Raw genomic sequence first — 15,777 nt, forward strand, 5'->3', positions numbered from 1 at the left:
GTCACAGAGCAGTTGAACTCGATGCCTTCCTCTTTGCCAAGGCAGAAATAAGGAAAGAGAAAAAAGTTAATTACTTGTACTTACTGCTGACATTCCTGAATCAGTTATATTTTAGCTTCCATAGTTAATGAACTGTACTTACGACCAAAAGTCTTCTACTGTATTGAATGTTGTAACAAGGCGCAAGTTACACTGCCAAGGTTGACTTCTCACATTTTTGAAGAACCACAGCGCCCATCTAGAAAAGTGATAAGAGAACTGTGAAACACTGAATACTGAGGAAATTGTGACCCGATACTTGATGGAATAAAAGTAGCACCCTTTAGCTGCTATCGCACATATCAGACCTCAAGAACAAAAGTCAAATCTGACCAGCTGGACTTCTAAACTTATAAAAAAGTCTATTCTCAGTTTGTTTTACTTGTTAAGCTCCCACCCTTACAAAGAATGAATTCCACAACGGGGAGTATGAGCAGAGGGATGGAAACTGGTGAAACACTAAGCATGCAGACAAGAGAATCACTTGTCTAAACTCCATGCTCATTGTTACCTAGAAGCATTATAATACAGTGTAAGGCCCAATGTCCACATGCACATTTGATTTATTAAATCCGCATGGGAGATCCACAGCTCCAGGCACCCATAGGAAACAAAGGGGCGTCCGCAACTGAATTAAACCCTGCAGATTTGATTTTTAGGTGCTTTGCAGATGCCCTGCACGAATCTAAAATCACAGCATGCTCCATATTATAGCAGATCCCACGTGGACGTGGCTCCATTCATCTCTATGGGAGATGAAAGTCAGTGATCACCCGCAAGCCAAGAGTGGTTTTTTTTTTTAAAAAGATGATCCACAGTGCATCCGCTGTGGATATCTGCATTGAAAATCTGCATGTGCCGTGGACTAAGGCCTCATGTCCACAGGGAAAATCAGATCCGCTGCGGATTTGTAACGTGGATTTCGGCTGCGGATGAGCTTAAAATTGTATTTTATTGCATGCGGATGCGTTTTTTTCACACGCGTATGTACGCGGATGCAATTTTTACGCTGGAGGCGTTTTGCCCACTTTACCCCACCTCCTAGTACTTTCTCCACCTCCCAGCCTTGAAATCCGCAGTGGATCTCCTGCACATATTTAATTCACATTTAATATCCGCAGCGGATCTCCCGCACCCATAGAGATCAATGGGGGCCATCCGGAGCGTGATCCGCACTTAAAATGGAGCATGGCACTTTTTTTTCATGCACCGGAAGTTTTTAAATCCCTTTTAAATACCATCCGCGGGTATTTAGCTACCCGTGGGTGTCCAATGCATCCCTATGGGCTGCGGATCTGCGTGCGGGAAAAACGCTGCGGATTTTAAACAATTATCCCGTGGACATGAGGCCTTAGGCCCCCTGCTCACAGGCAGATATTTGCTGCAGAACCCGCAGCAGGTAGCAGCACTGCAGATCTGCAGCAAATACTGCCCATAGCATGCTATGGGTAATTGATTCTTCTGGGACACTTGCAGAAACAAGTTGTAATTTCTGCAGGCAAAAAGGGGAGTGGAAAAAAAAAAACAAAAAACGCAGGTTCAGAAAAGCATCAAGTCCCGTGTGGTCAAGATGCTAGAGGAACAGGTCCTCTTAGGACACTGCACTGAAGGAAAAAAAAAATCCCTGAAGAAGTTACTTTGTATCCAAGGCTTCAGCTAATATAAAGGGAAGCGTTCACTTCCAAGATAAACATAACATCACTAAAGGAGCACCATCTGCTGCTAAATACATAAATCTTGGTAATACCGCTTATGTTTAATGCTCTACAGAGGGTCACATCTGGGACAACTACATACTACTTTTACAGAGTTGTAGGCCTGACTCACATGCCGCTTCTTTGGGACATACAGGATTTTGCTTACTTAGGTGGCACAACATTTTTGTGTAAATCAATAGTGTTTTGCAGATGTTACAAAGAGATAGAAAAAGTATATAATAAGTATACCATTCATCTTCGAACATGAACGAGTATTCCATCAGTTCCCCAGCACCAGAGGGTTCAGATGAAGGAGTAGAAGCTTAGGCTTTGTGCAGATACATGCTAGCTGGTCAAGCTGAGTTCTTAGTGTTGGGTTTTATGCCTCGGGGCTCCTGCAGACAAGCCTAGGCATATACACATTTGTGAGAACGTGCCTTGACTGCGCTGTGATGGAAGCGCTATAACGTGCTTTCATGCATGTAGCAGCGCTGTTTACTGTATTTTTTGTGCTGCTGGGACAGTTCACATCAGCGCTGGACACACCCTTGCTATGATTTGAAGAATTAGTCCTTGGTGTTCATGATTTAACGTTGCAAGATCATTCAGTTCCGTGCACCCCAATAGACTCCTATGGTGCCTTGGGTGCGCACAAAATAGAGCATGTCATGTATATTTTCGCACATGTGAAAATGGAGTACAAAAATGCAGAGTGAAAACCTATTGAAATAAATGGCTTCTATGGTCTGCAGTTCGCATGAGCGATTTTACGCACATGAAGAATAAACGGTCTCTTTGCAGGAGCTCTTATGGAAAAAATAAAAATCTGCTCCTTCATCTGAACCCTCTGGTGCTGGAGAACTTTCTGCATACATATCCATTCACAGAGGATTATAGGTGGCGGCCATGACTGAGCTGCTTTATTTTACAGTTAAACAGGGATGCACTTAAAAATTGGTTATTTTTCAAACTAACTTTCTTGATCACTTTTAAGTTCTAATTTGGAACGTTTTAGGCCAGCTGTCCACGGGCAATGCTGAGCTTCGCTGCGGAAGCCGGCGCCCCATTTAATAGATAGGCTGACGTGGAGAATTGGGGCAATTTGCAGCATGCTGCACGTTGCCCGCCACGAGCGGAGAATCGCAGTGATTCTCTGCTCGTGGACAGGTGTCGGCGCTTTCCATAGCAATGCTATGGGAAGTGTCGGCCGCCGTGATTGCTTTGACAGCCAACTTTTAACATTTGATATTCTAGGTCCAGAAGAGCAAAAGGTACTCCAACACAGCAACTCAGTTGTAGCTCTGAGAAGGGGGGCCCCCAGCAAGGCATCTCCCTGACATGTTAACCAAAGACTAGCAATTTATCTAACTTAATGTTTATTATAATCCAAAAATCACCACTACGATCTTTTATCAGCTGCAGTACTACATTCCCCTTCTGAAGCTTACTGCCTTGCTGTAGCTGGCTGTCACCCATTACAGTGCGCCACCTTGTGGTGGAACTTGATTAGTTCGTGCAAACGATGAGTGATCGCTAGCTTCTCGTTACCTGTTTTGTAAGGGATGTGGTTGCTCTTGAATACGTGGCTGCACTTTCTTCTTTCTACTCTTCTCATTTTTTCGTGGGATACCCTTAGTTAACTAAAAGAAAGATATACCGTATCATACACCAAATACTGGCAGAGATGGTTGTGGTCACAATTTTGCTGTCATAGTAAATGCATTTAGCTGCCATAAGACCACAGCCCAATACAGGTTATTAAGAAGCTCCATGCTGTTGTCATTTCCCAACGAGTGAAGTAGGCCTATCCTTACTGCATCCTCATGGTTGCCTTCACTTTCAGGGTACGGGATCTCATTCTGGATAAAGCCATTTCTACTGTAATAGATGTTGATTAATGACTTAGTACAGAAAATACATTTTAGCAAAACGCAAGATCTTGGGACAATCACTGACATCTTACATACAACAGTAGAGGCAACCACAAAGGATGCAGGGAGATCATAAACTGATGAGACCCAAGACTGGCTTCACACAGGCAAGAAAATAGCGCAAGATTTGTGCATTGCGAGCCACACAAATATGAAGCCCATTCTTTTGAATGGGGTCATACACATTCAATTATGTTTTTCTGCATGCACATTTCCCTGCGTGCATCGCCCATTTATTTTATTTTTTTCTTAAGGGGATCGGTGGCAGCATCGCACCATGTGGTACGTGCAAGCAATGCGATGTCTCCTATTGAAGACCATGGGAAACTCTGCAATCCTCTGTTGCAGCTGACAGCCATGGCAGAGGATTGCTTCTTCCCTAAAGCGATGCGAGGCTGATTTGACATGAAAACACCTTGCATCCCTCAGGGATTTTAAATGGAAGGTGACCCTAAGGCTAACTTCACACTAGGAGTGCAAGATTCACAGCCCCATATTGCACTCGCCAGTGTGAAGTTAGCCTTGGGCTGCTTTCATAGGGCCTTAAGCATGGTTGCACTTTAGCATCTGTTAGGGTATATTCACACAAACTAATTTTCCCCACCCAATTTTTGGACAAAAAAAAAAAAAAAATTATAGAATTCATTTGAATGCATGTATTCACATGTTTTTTTTGCCTCCTCTACTTGAACAAAAAAAAAATGCAGCATGTCTTATCTTTGTCTGATGCTTGGACAGAGTCGGCACATGTCTGACACAAATGGGGTGTCAGTGTGCTATCCAATTCATTTTGCACCCCCCCCCCCCCACCCCAAAAAGAAAAAAAAGTTTGCATACAGCCTAAGAAGTTGCATTTGTGCCATGTGTAATTTGACAATTGCAGCTCATTAATATATTTTACATGCATCTCCTATAAAATTCACAAGATTTAAGGGATGTTCACAAGTAGTAAAAGCACTGCAGATTTTTCGCTGCATAAGTGTCATAGGCAAAATCCTCATCATATTCTGGCACAAGCAAAGTGGCAGAGACTTGAAGAAATTTTCACCAACCCATGCTTGAAATAATCCATAGCATACATTGACTTGCGGCACAGGCATTACATCTGCAGCATTTCAATTTCTGCTATGGATTTTCAAATGTTAATGAGCTTTGCTGAATTTGCTGTGGTTTGTTGCAAAAATGCAAGAAGCTGTACAAAATCTGCACGTGGATTTTCTGCTGCAGAATGTATTTGTGGTGTGTTTAGAGATGAGCGAACCTACTCGTTTCGAGTAATTACTCGATCGAGCACCGCGATTTTCGAGTACTTCCGTACTCAGGTGGAAAGATTCGGAGGGCGGCGCGGGGAACAGGGGGGAGCCCTCTTTCCCCCTTCCCCCCCCCCCCTCACTCCCCGCTGCATCCCCCCACTCACCCACGGCGCCCCCCGAATCTTTTCACCCGAGTACGGAAGTACTCGAAAATCGCGGCGCTCGGGCAAAAAAGGGGCGTGGCCGAGTACACTCGCTCATCTCTCGGTGTGTTAGTTCCTGCACTGAGGTCGCACGAGCAAACCATTTTTAACTCCTTAATGACAAAGCCTGTTTGCGCCTTAGTGACGGAGCCAAATTTTGGAAATCTGACATGCGTCGTTCAACGTAGCATAACTCTGTAAAGGCTTTACATATCCAAGTGATTCTGACATCATTTTGGTTGTAAAAAGAGACTGTTATAATTTGTGTATATTTATTAAAGGTACCAATATTGGAAAAATTTTGAAAAAAATTGTCATTTTTTCAAATTTTCAACTGTAATCTCAAATATGTCCAAACATACTGTACAAATTTTTGATAAGATATATATTTCCATCTGTTTACTTTATTCTGGATGCACACTTGAAAAACTTGTGTTTTTTTTAACCATTTATAGGACGTACAAATTTAACATTACTTTTCAGCATTTTGAGGAACTTTGTTTTCCTACACCAAGCCAAGTTTGCAAAGGCTCATAAGTGTCAGAATAATAGATACACCCCCAAATGACCCCAATTTAAAAACTACACCCCTTAATGTATTCACTGAGGGGGGTCAGGAGTATTTTGACCCTACCAGTTTTTTTCAGGAATTAATTCAATTTAGAGGAGAAAAAAAAGAAAGTGTCATAGTTTTGCAAATATGTCATTTTAAAGACATATTTTTTTCCTATATTGCCCATGAAAATGAGGATTTACACCCCAAAATGGATACCCCCGTTTCTCCCGTGTTCAGAAACATATCCATTGTGGCCCTAATCTTATGTCTGGATGCACAACGGGGTCCATAACGAAAGGAGTATTGGTATCTTTCAGAACATAAACTTTGCTTGAAGTCCTTTTAGGCCCCATAGCACTTTTGTAGAGCTCTTGAGCGGCCAAAACCAAAGAGAACCCCCACAAATGTCCCCATTTTGAAAACTAGACCCCTTAACGAATTAATCTAGGGGTGTACTGTGTATTTTTACCCTACAATTTTTGAATAAATCTAAGCAAAGCAGTAGGAAAAAAAAAATTACAATTTTTATTTTTTTGGCATTTGTATCAATTTAAAAACAGTTTTTTTGTACAGCACACATAGGAATGAAGACATTTACCCCAAAATGGATACCCCTGTTTGTCCTGTGTTCAGAACCATACCCCTTGTCGCCCTAATCTGCCAGCAGTGTGTGCGTGCATCTGAGATCTGAGGGAGGAGGTACTGCTGCAGGAGCATACACTTCCCACTGGCAGCAGTGCTGAGAGGAGAGTAAACGCAGCAAAAAAAAATATTGCTGGGTTATAGTGTGTTACTCTAGCTGGGGCTGGTATAGGGGAATGCTAATTCTACTAGGGCTACTATTATTGCTGGGGCTGGTATAGGGGACACCATTACTAGTGAGGCCACTTTGCACATGACAGCACACCTAAAGCTGACTTAAGTCAAAGTCTCTACCATTGCTGCAGATTTGGACTAAAAATCAGCTGCAGATACACAGCAGTGCTCCCCCTTCACCTCCCTCAAGGGTTTCCCGCTGTCAGTGCTCCCCAGCTTCCAGTTCTCTGCAGCCTGGTGCTGCCACTACAAGACGCTGGGAAGCACAGACAGCGGGAAGCCACATGGTATGAAATGAGCTGCGGATATGCAGCCGATTTCCAGTCAAAATCTGCACTAATGGTAGGCTTTTTGAAGTTTTTGGATGCAGAAGTGCAGTGGAATTTGCTCTTTTTTTTTTTTTTAAGCAGTCCTGTACTTTTTATAATGAGGTAAAAGTCAAATGCTGTGATAAGCCCCGCCCCTGACCACACCTCTATGTCACGCTTTGACCCTGGGAAAATCTGGTCACCTTACCTATAAGCATCATAACTTGGAGAATGTGGCAGGTTCATTTTAACCACAAGTATTATAATTGGGTAAAGTGGCATCGGGCAGAAAGTCTGAGCGACACATTATTCAGCATTTGGTCGGCCATGTGCGAGTTAGATTCTTGGGCACAACTCACATCAGCCAGCACACGGAAACCCCGTCTGTGCGCTGTCCTACTCATCTGAGACAAACCAGAATAGGACATGCTGCAAATTTTGTTTTTCATGTGGACCATCTGTGAGAACTTATATGAATAGCCTTACAGACTAATGGATCCATGTGCCATCTCTGACATACAGCCAACAGACAGGAAAACTGACCGTGTGACTTGGTCCCAAGTGTGTCTGAATAAAGTGCAAGTGTGCCTAGAGGGACATGAGTGGCATAATGCGATACAAGCAACTGCCCACATCAAAATCCATGTTAGAGATGCAGATTGTAATGCTTCCATGCAGATTCCAGTCCGTGTGAAAGCACCCTTATACAGGCAGGTCACGATTGCTTGTGTGCTAGCACCGTAATCGCTGCAAGGGCAAGGCAGCAACAATAAAGAAGTTGGTTAGCCAGCTATTGGACACCATCTCTATGCTCTAAAGGCTATGCTGATTGCATCCAGCACCCATACTTGTCACATCGATTGAATTGATAAGTACAAGTGGTAGCCGCAATCAGCGTTTCTTCGCCTACGTTTTTGGGAAGGGGAGAGATGCATGTAAGAGAGCCCTTCATTTACATGGAGGTCACACACTGGAAAATAGAGTTTTGAACAGCCAGTCTAATCACAGTAATCAGGAAGCATCCGGCACATGCATGGTGTAAAAGTAAAGTAATCAAGAGATTAAGTTTTATTCCGCATGTGCCGATTACTACTATAATCCTGCTTCCCAGTTCGGCTGCCTGCAGACAGTCGGGTCGAATTCTCACAGCGGGACTTGACCCAAGCCCCTGCAGGGAACAGCACGGCACTCACCCCTCCCGCATGCGCACAGTGGAGCCAGCGGCCGGGGAGTGACATTTCTGTGTGGGGCTCTGCAAGCCCCACACAGAAATAAAGCATGCCACGATTTGTTTGCCACGCGTGATTTCACGTGGATAAATCGCGGCCGTCTGCCTACGATGGCGTTTTCTAACACAATCCTATGGCAGCTTCCATGGGCGGAAATTCTGTGGGAAATCCCACCGCGGAATTTCCACCTGTGTGCAGGGGGCCTTCATCTGAACACTCGTCTGTACTGCGACATACGGGGAAATGGAGCAGTATATTAAGGCTTGTCCTTCATGCTGAGGAAATGCCTTTTTCGTAGGCTGCATCTGCATGGGCGATTTTGTAGCAATGCGGCAGTGCTGCAGATTGCATGCATGTAGAGCCTATGCTTTCCTATAGGTTTGTCCACACCAGCAATGTTTTATAGCTCCGCCCCGTGCCGATTCCAGCCAATCAGGAGGCTGGAATCAGCAATGGACCGCACAGAAGCCCTGCGGTCCACCGAGGGAGAAGATGCCGGCGGCCATCTTCAGCAGGTAAGTAAGAAGTCACCGGAGCGCGGGGATTCAGGTAAGCGCTGTCCGGTGTTCTTTTTTAACCCCTGAAAAAAAAAAAAAACGTTTCGGCGCGGGACAACCCCTTTAAGGCTAAGGGCTCAGTCACACGGGCGCATCCAGGCGCCGATGTGCCAGTCTTCCCGCAGGATAAGACTGCCGTACTGCAGGTGCACAGAAAGAACACATGACTGGCTCCATTGCCAGTCACGTGTCCATCTTCATGCAGTAAGATGGGCACATCGGCGCCTGCGTGACTGAGCCCTTATTGTCGAGGTAGGGCTTCTATTTCAAGCACCCCCGTCCCTCCCAAAAATCCTCACATGTGGTGCTGCAAAGTCACACTGCAAAAAACTCAGTATCACCATGAGAAGCCACAATGACATGACATAGATCACTGATGCAAGATGGCAGCGATTTTCTCAGGGCGATGCCATGCTTGCCTGTGTGCATGAGGCCCAACAGTTATGTAATAGTGCCAGTTGCAGGGGCTGCTTTGGTGCATGACAGGTTCTGGTACAGCCTGAGCACACAAGGCAATTCACATCCAGTTATACATAGACCAGGCTCACACAAGTGGATTTGAGTTGCCTATTAAGCACATAATACACAGTAGCTTGCAACAATTCAAATACATTCATAGCATAGAATAGACAGGAAGAAGAAAAAAAGCAGAGGGTTTTATTTTACTACTTATAACATGCAATAGAGCCTTATTCTCTATGGGTGCCAACAAGACCACTGTTCATAGAATTACATTGTATACATGACATGGCTAAGAGACAATAGAAAGGGGGGGGGGGGGAAGAGAGAGAAAGCCATCCCACACCAGTTAAGAGCAAGATCTTGAGGGTCAAAATGCTGTAGCTGGTTGTTGTGGGTGGGAGTCTATATAATAAGTTATATGAATGGTCACAGTATACTGAAAGTCTGGCATTTTTCACTATAATTATTTAGATACCAAAACTATTTGGAAAATGCAAATAAAAAACACTAAGATATATTAAAAATAAAAAACTTTTCAAACCACAGGTATGTGTTCTGAAACTCCACAAACACACTGCATAAAACAGGGCTTTCATTAGTGATATGTGCACACTAGACCCCCTACTTACTCCTTCAGGTGTAGCCATGATAGGTTAGCAGGATCTGCTGCACAAGAACTCCCATCCCACCTTTTATATGGAGCCTAATTACATATTAAAGGTACAGGGCGCCTATAAAACCAGGTGCAGCAGAAGAAAGCAGTGTATCTTACTCCTCTAGGCTGGGGCCACATAGAGATAGTGGTTGTGGCCAAAGAGTGCAGTTCTAATCCAGTGATTTAGCAATCTGAGAGCAGCTTTGGTGTAGATACAAGTAAATTTACTTCAGCCAAACATATTTGTCTCCAGCTTGGATATGGGTGGGCATGGAGACTCTAGTACCCTGCTCTACCACCTCTAGCTTAGATACTAGCTGTAATATGGCTTGGATACAAGATGTGATACAGGCAGCATGGAGGCTCTAGTATCCTGTTGTACAACCTCTAGCTTGTATGTAAGAGGTGATACGGGTGGGCATGGAGACTCTAGTACCCTGCTCTACCACCTCTAGCTTAGATACTAGCTGTAATATGGCTTGGATACAAGATGTGATACAGGCGGGCATGGAGGCTCTAGTACCCTGCTCTACCACCTCTAGCTTAGATACTAGCTGTAATATGGCTTGGATACAAGATGTGATACAGGCGGGTATGGAGGCTCTAGTACCCTGTTGTACCGCCTTTAGCTTGGATACAAGATGTGATACAGGCAGCATGGAGGCTCTAGTACCCTGTTGTACCACCTCTAGCTTGTATGTAATATGGGTGGGCATGGGGGCTCTAGTACCCTGTTGTACCGCCTCTAACAAATACACTTGCTTCAGCCAAACGTATTTGCGCTATGAATGAGGTTGACTTGCGCTCATAGTGCTGTACTTTTTGTACACACAGGGCCAGTTCACTCGCATGTGCGTTACACACCCCTTCTGTGGATTCAAAGGCTATTTAGTCTGATGAGGCCCCAATGTGTGTTTTTCACAGAATTGCGCAGTGTATTGAGCATATGCGTACGTATTTGCACACCTCTCATAGACATCCATGGGGCCCTTCGTGTGCAAACATACTGGAAAGTAGGACAGCACATATTGTTTTGCACATTTACAAAATGTGTGCGCAAACAATTCTTGTGAAAACGAATCCATTGACATCAATAGGTTCTATTTTCTGCGCATTGCGGGCTTATATTTTACATGCACTAAAACCTGCGCAAATATGGTTGTGTAAAAAAAGGCATAATACTGCAGAACTAAATTTAACCATTGCTGGACTTTTTGCAACCTCTGGGTTATGATTGTGGCAACTTGTGACACAACCTCATTGAATTCTATTGGATTGCGAGATTGGAGGGCTACAAGGTGATTTCTGGCACAGCCAAAGTCTCTGAGTAGCCCTGGCCTTAGGCAACAGCCACACGTGGTAAGCCTGTGGGAGATTTTTGTAACGGAGAACTGGCAGCTTATTTACCAGAAATTCACAGCATGTTTTTCATGGGATTTGTTGTGGATTTGCATCCGAGTTGAAAATCATTGGCTTAAATTGACATCCTGTGGATTTAAAATCTGCACCAATGGCCAATCCCTCCGTGGATTCTGCACATACCTTTTACAAAACGTGAGGATGAGATTTGTGTAAATCTCCGTCACTATGGCAGTACTGGAATAGCTACAGATTTATGGCACAGAAGTTCCAAATAGAAAATCCATAGCGAAACCGCCCCTTGTGAACATACCCTTGGGCCACAGTCACAACGCACGTGTTAGTGCTTGAAAAGCCAAAACCAGGGTGGGTCCCAAATATGGAAGAATTGCAAATCTTTCCATTAGGACTTTGTAGAACTATTATTTTTATGTCAGAAGTGAAAAAAACGGATGACATACAAATAGCTTACTGACCCGTAATTTTTTAATGAGGCAGCACACAGTACTGCGTGAATAAACTCATCACATTGTGATATTCTTGTCTGTATCCCTTACGAGAACTGGGACATCCAAATGCATGTCAATGTGCGGGCAGTCCGTGTATCAGACAGCACACTTACAGGTGTTCATGTGGAGTCTGATGCGAGCTGCGCCCCCAAGCCTCTTGGGTGCAACTCGGGCATATAGCGAGTGTATCAGAGGCTGTTTTTATACAAGCGCATTGTCATCAATATTCCATCCATGTTCTTCTGTCCATAATAAAGAGTTAATTGTAATAAATGAGTCTATTCATATGAGAATAAAAACTAAAATATGTTAAAAATATTGGACGAAATAGAGAGATGCTATACTAATTCATTCTGTTTCAGCATACATCCGTATTATGTGCACAAATATGAAACATGATTAACCCTTTGCAATCCAATTTTGGATTCAGGGTTTCCTAGGGGGCTTTCTCTTTCTGCCATTATACAACAGCACCATCTGCTGGCTAGAGCCAGTACTGCAGTATGTGACATGCTGGAGAGGCCCCCGATAACAGAGCGGCCAGTAATATACAGTAAGAATACCCTGCCTGACATCTTCTGACATTGGAGCTTTACAGCCTTCAATCAGAATGTCTTTAGACGTCATACAGTGGATTGGAAAGGGTTAAGGTTGTCTTCACATTGGCGTGAAAATCACACAAGATTTGTGCATTGCAACACAAACAAATATGAACCCCATTCACAAGAATGGGGTCATACACATTAGCAATATTTTTTCACATTGCACTACAATGGGATGCCATGTGAGAAACAAAACACAGCATGTTCTATCTTGCTGTGTGATCTCGCACCACAGCCACATTGTTTTAAATGGGACCGGCAGCAGAAGCAATGGGAGAACTCCGCGATCCTCTGTCGCAGTCCGGGATTACCTTCACCCCCGAAGTGATGGCAGGCTTTTTTCAGATGAAGACAGCAGGTATCCACGGAGCTTTGACATGGTGGCACAAGTGATATCAGGCCACAATTCACGGCCCAATATTGCTCCCGCCAGTAAGAATGAGCCCCTAGGGCTCTTTCACACGAGTGTAGCGGTTTTCAGGCGGCCATGTCAACGGCCACAGCATGACCGAAAATCGCGTGAACGGGTGCACAAATGTGCCATTTGTACACCTGTTCAGACAACCCGGGACAGACGCATAAATGCAGAGCTTGGATACAAAATGTGATACGGGTGGGCATGAAGGCTCTAGTACCCTGTTGTACCGTCTCTAGCTTGAATACAAGATGTGATATGGGCAAGCATGGAGGCTCTAGTACCCTGTTGTACCGCCTCTAGCTTGTATGTAAGATGTGAAACAGGCGGGAATGGAGGCTCTAGTACCCTGTTGTATCGCCTATAGCTTGGATACAAGATGTGATATGGGCAGGCATGGAGGCTCTAGTACCCTGTTGTACCACCCCTAGCTTGGATACAAGATGTGATATGGGCAGGCATGGAGGCTCTACTACTCTATTGTACCACCTCTAGCTTGTATGTAAGATATGATACGGGGCGCATGGAGGCTCTAGTACCCTGTTGTACTACCTCTAGCATGGATGCAAGAGGTAATGCGGGCGGGCATGGGGCCGCTAGTACCCTGTTGTACCACCTCTAGCTTGGATGCAAGATGTAATACAGACGGGCGTGGAGGCTCTAGTACCCTGTTGGGCCATCTCTACCTTGGATACAAGATGTGATATGGGTGGTCATGGTGGCTGTAGTACCCTGTTGTACCACCTCTAGCTTGGATACAAGATGAGATACGGGTAGGCATAGAGGCTCTAGTACCCTGTTGGGCTGCCTCTAGCTTGGATACAAGATGTGATATGGGCGGGCATGGAGGCTGTAGTACTCTGTTGCACCGCCTCTAGCTTGGATACAAGATGTGATACGGGTGGGCATGGAGGCTGTAGTATCCTGTTGTACCGCCTCTAGCTTGGATAGAGGATGTGATACGGGCGGGCATGGAGGCTCTAGTACCCTGTTGTACCGCCTCTAGCTTGGATAGAGGATGTGATACGGGCGGGCATGGAGGCTCTAGTACTCTGTTGTACCGCCTCTAGCTTGGATGTAAGATGTGATACAGGAGGGCATGGAGGCTGTAGTATCCTGCTGTACCGCCTCTAGCTTGGATAGAGGATGTGATACGGGCGGGCATGGAGGCTCTAGTACCCTGTTGTACCGCCTCTAGCTTGGATAGACGATGTGATACGGGCGGGCATGGAGGCTCTATGACCCTGTTGGGCCGCCTCTAGCTTGGATACAAGATGTAATACAGGTGGGCATGGAGATTCTAGTACCCTGTTGTACCACCTCTAGTTTGGATGCAAGATATGATACAGGCGGCCATGGAGACTCTACTATCCTGTTGTACCACTTCTAGCTTGGATGCAAGATGTGATACAGGCGGGCATGGAGGCTGTATCCTGTTGTACCACCTCCAGCTTGCATACAAGATGTGATTCGGGCAGGTGTGGAGACTGTAGTATCCTGTTATACTGCCTCTAGCTTGGATAAAAGATGTGATACAGGTGGGCATGGAGGCTCTAGTACCCTGTTGTACCACATCTAGCTTGGATACAGAATGTAATATGGATGGGCATGGAGGCTGTAGTACCCTGTTTTACTGCCTCTAGCTTGGATACAAGATGTGATACAGGGGGTCACAGAGGTATACAGGTTCCGTATGGTATCCAGCAGCACATTGCTCCATATTTGGTATAGAAAACCAGTTCCACTCCATAGCAGTCCTGTTTCGTCATTGACGACACCACTGCAAATGGAGGCAACAGTGTGTTGGTGTCAGAGGCAGTACATCTAATGGGTGCCATGTCTAGTTAGCTGAAATGTTAGGCTAATTCATCACTTTTTTCCTAAGCTTTGTAAAACTATATATATATATTATTAATGGTCGAAACGTTGCCTGTATATCTATCTATGGAACAATAAAGGCTCTTTTTTTAGGAAGGCGTCTGCACCATTTATGCTGCCATATCTTATACTATATATTCGAGTGATCTTTGGGTTGGCAGTTCACAACCCTATGGTTGGCTATGCATTGATCTGTGTTTTGAAGACTCCCCCCACCCGGCCCACAGTGTGTGTTGGGATAGAGCGAGTGCTGCTGGACATTCTATACCCTAAAGTCTTTAACTCTATATTTAGTTTGAACAAATGTCCATAGTTGATACAGCCTAACACTATCATCTGCATAACCTTTACATTTTTACATTTTTTTACATTTCTGTTTGTATTTTTTTTGCTATATCTTAGCTTAAAAAAATTAAATACTGCAGTTTTTTACATGTGCTGACATCTAGTGCTTAAACAAGCAAACTGCAGCTAGATGTACCATCAAGACAATGGCGATGTGCTGTCAGGCGCTCAGGCCGATGATTGCAGAAAGGGGCTGCCTACCTTCACTTGTTAATGTTCATTTGCCATCCTATAGTTATACCATGGACATATTAAATGGCTTGTGCCAAGTACACCAACTATGTTCATATGACCTATTAGAGCACATGACTCACACAGCTGGGTCCTCTACTAGGGACCTTATTTTGTGGCTTGAACAGAGCTGCTCAGTTAGACCTGTGTCACACACAAGCGTATTTGCGCACGCAATACGCAGTGAAGAGAACTGATTGGTTTCAATGAGATTGTTAACATCCGCATATTTTGCGCTCGCATTTCGTTCGCGCTAAAAAGTACACAGCATGATTTTACTTTCCTGTGCATTGGTGCATGAAATTAGCATGTATTGAACTAATTAACTTAATTGTCCATTTCAATGAATGGGAGCTTGCTTGCTTGTTTTTCTGAGTACACAAATGCGCACGATTTGCGCATGCAAAAAATACAGTAAGGCATGCACTTGCAAATATGCAGTGCAAATGCACATGTAAATGCCCTAACACCCGTGTGACCCCGGCCTCAGGGTGCGTTCATACGCAGATTTTTGTGGGATCTGCAGCAGATTTCACCCTTTTGATTTGAATTCAATCAAAAGATGAAATCTGTGGTACTTTCACTCCTTCACCTGCTACCCAGCGGCCTCCACTGAGCACCGCTGGTCAGGTGATGCAGAAGTGCCGTGTATCGGGTGAAAGCGGCACACAGGCGGCACACAGCTGATTTCGAGTCAAAATGGTGCGTATTTTCACTCTGTTTTGGATGCAG

The 15,777-nt window shown here is 44.6% G+C and overlaps 1 protein-coding gene across 1 annotated transcript in view; it reads right to left on the minus strand.

Moving 5' to 3' along the window:
- The window catches only part of EIF4E1B (eukaryotic translation initiation factor 4E family member 1B), a 62,235-nt gene that overhangs the window by 18,100 nt on the left and 28,358 nt on the right, over nucleotides 1-15,777 (minus strand). Inside the window, exons 3-4 of the mRNA XM_066589284.1 lie at nucleotides 3,285-3,376; nucleotides 143-238 (exon numbers count right to left, since the gene is read on the minus strand). Of these exons, the coding sequence (XP_066445381.1) occupies nucleotides 143-238; nucleotides 3,285-3,376 (188 nt within the window). The remainder of the gene's footprint in view (nucleotides 1-142; nucleotides 239-3,284; nucleotides 3,377-15,777) is intronic.

Source organism: Eleutherodactylus coqui, chromosome 2, assembly GCF_035609145.1.
Source record: "Eleutherodactylus coqui strain aEleCoq1 chromosome 2, aEleCoq1.hap1, whole genome shotgun sequence".
Lineage (NCBI taxonomy): Eukaryota > Metazoa > Chordata > Amphibia > Anura > Eleutherodactylidae > Eleutherodactylus > Eleutherodactylus coqui.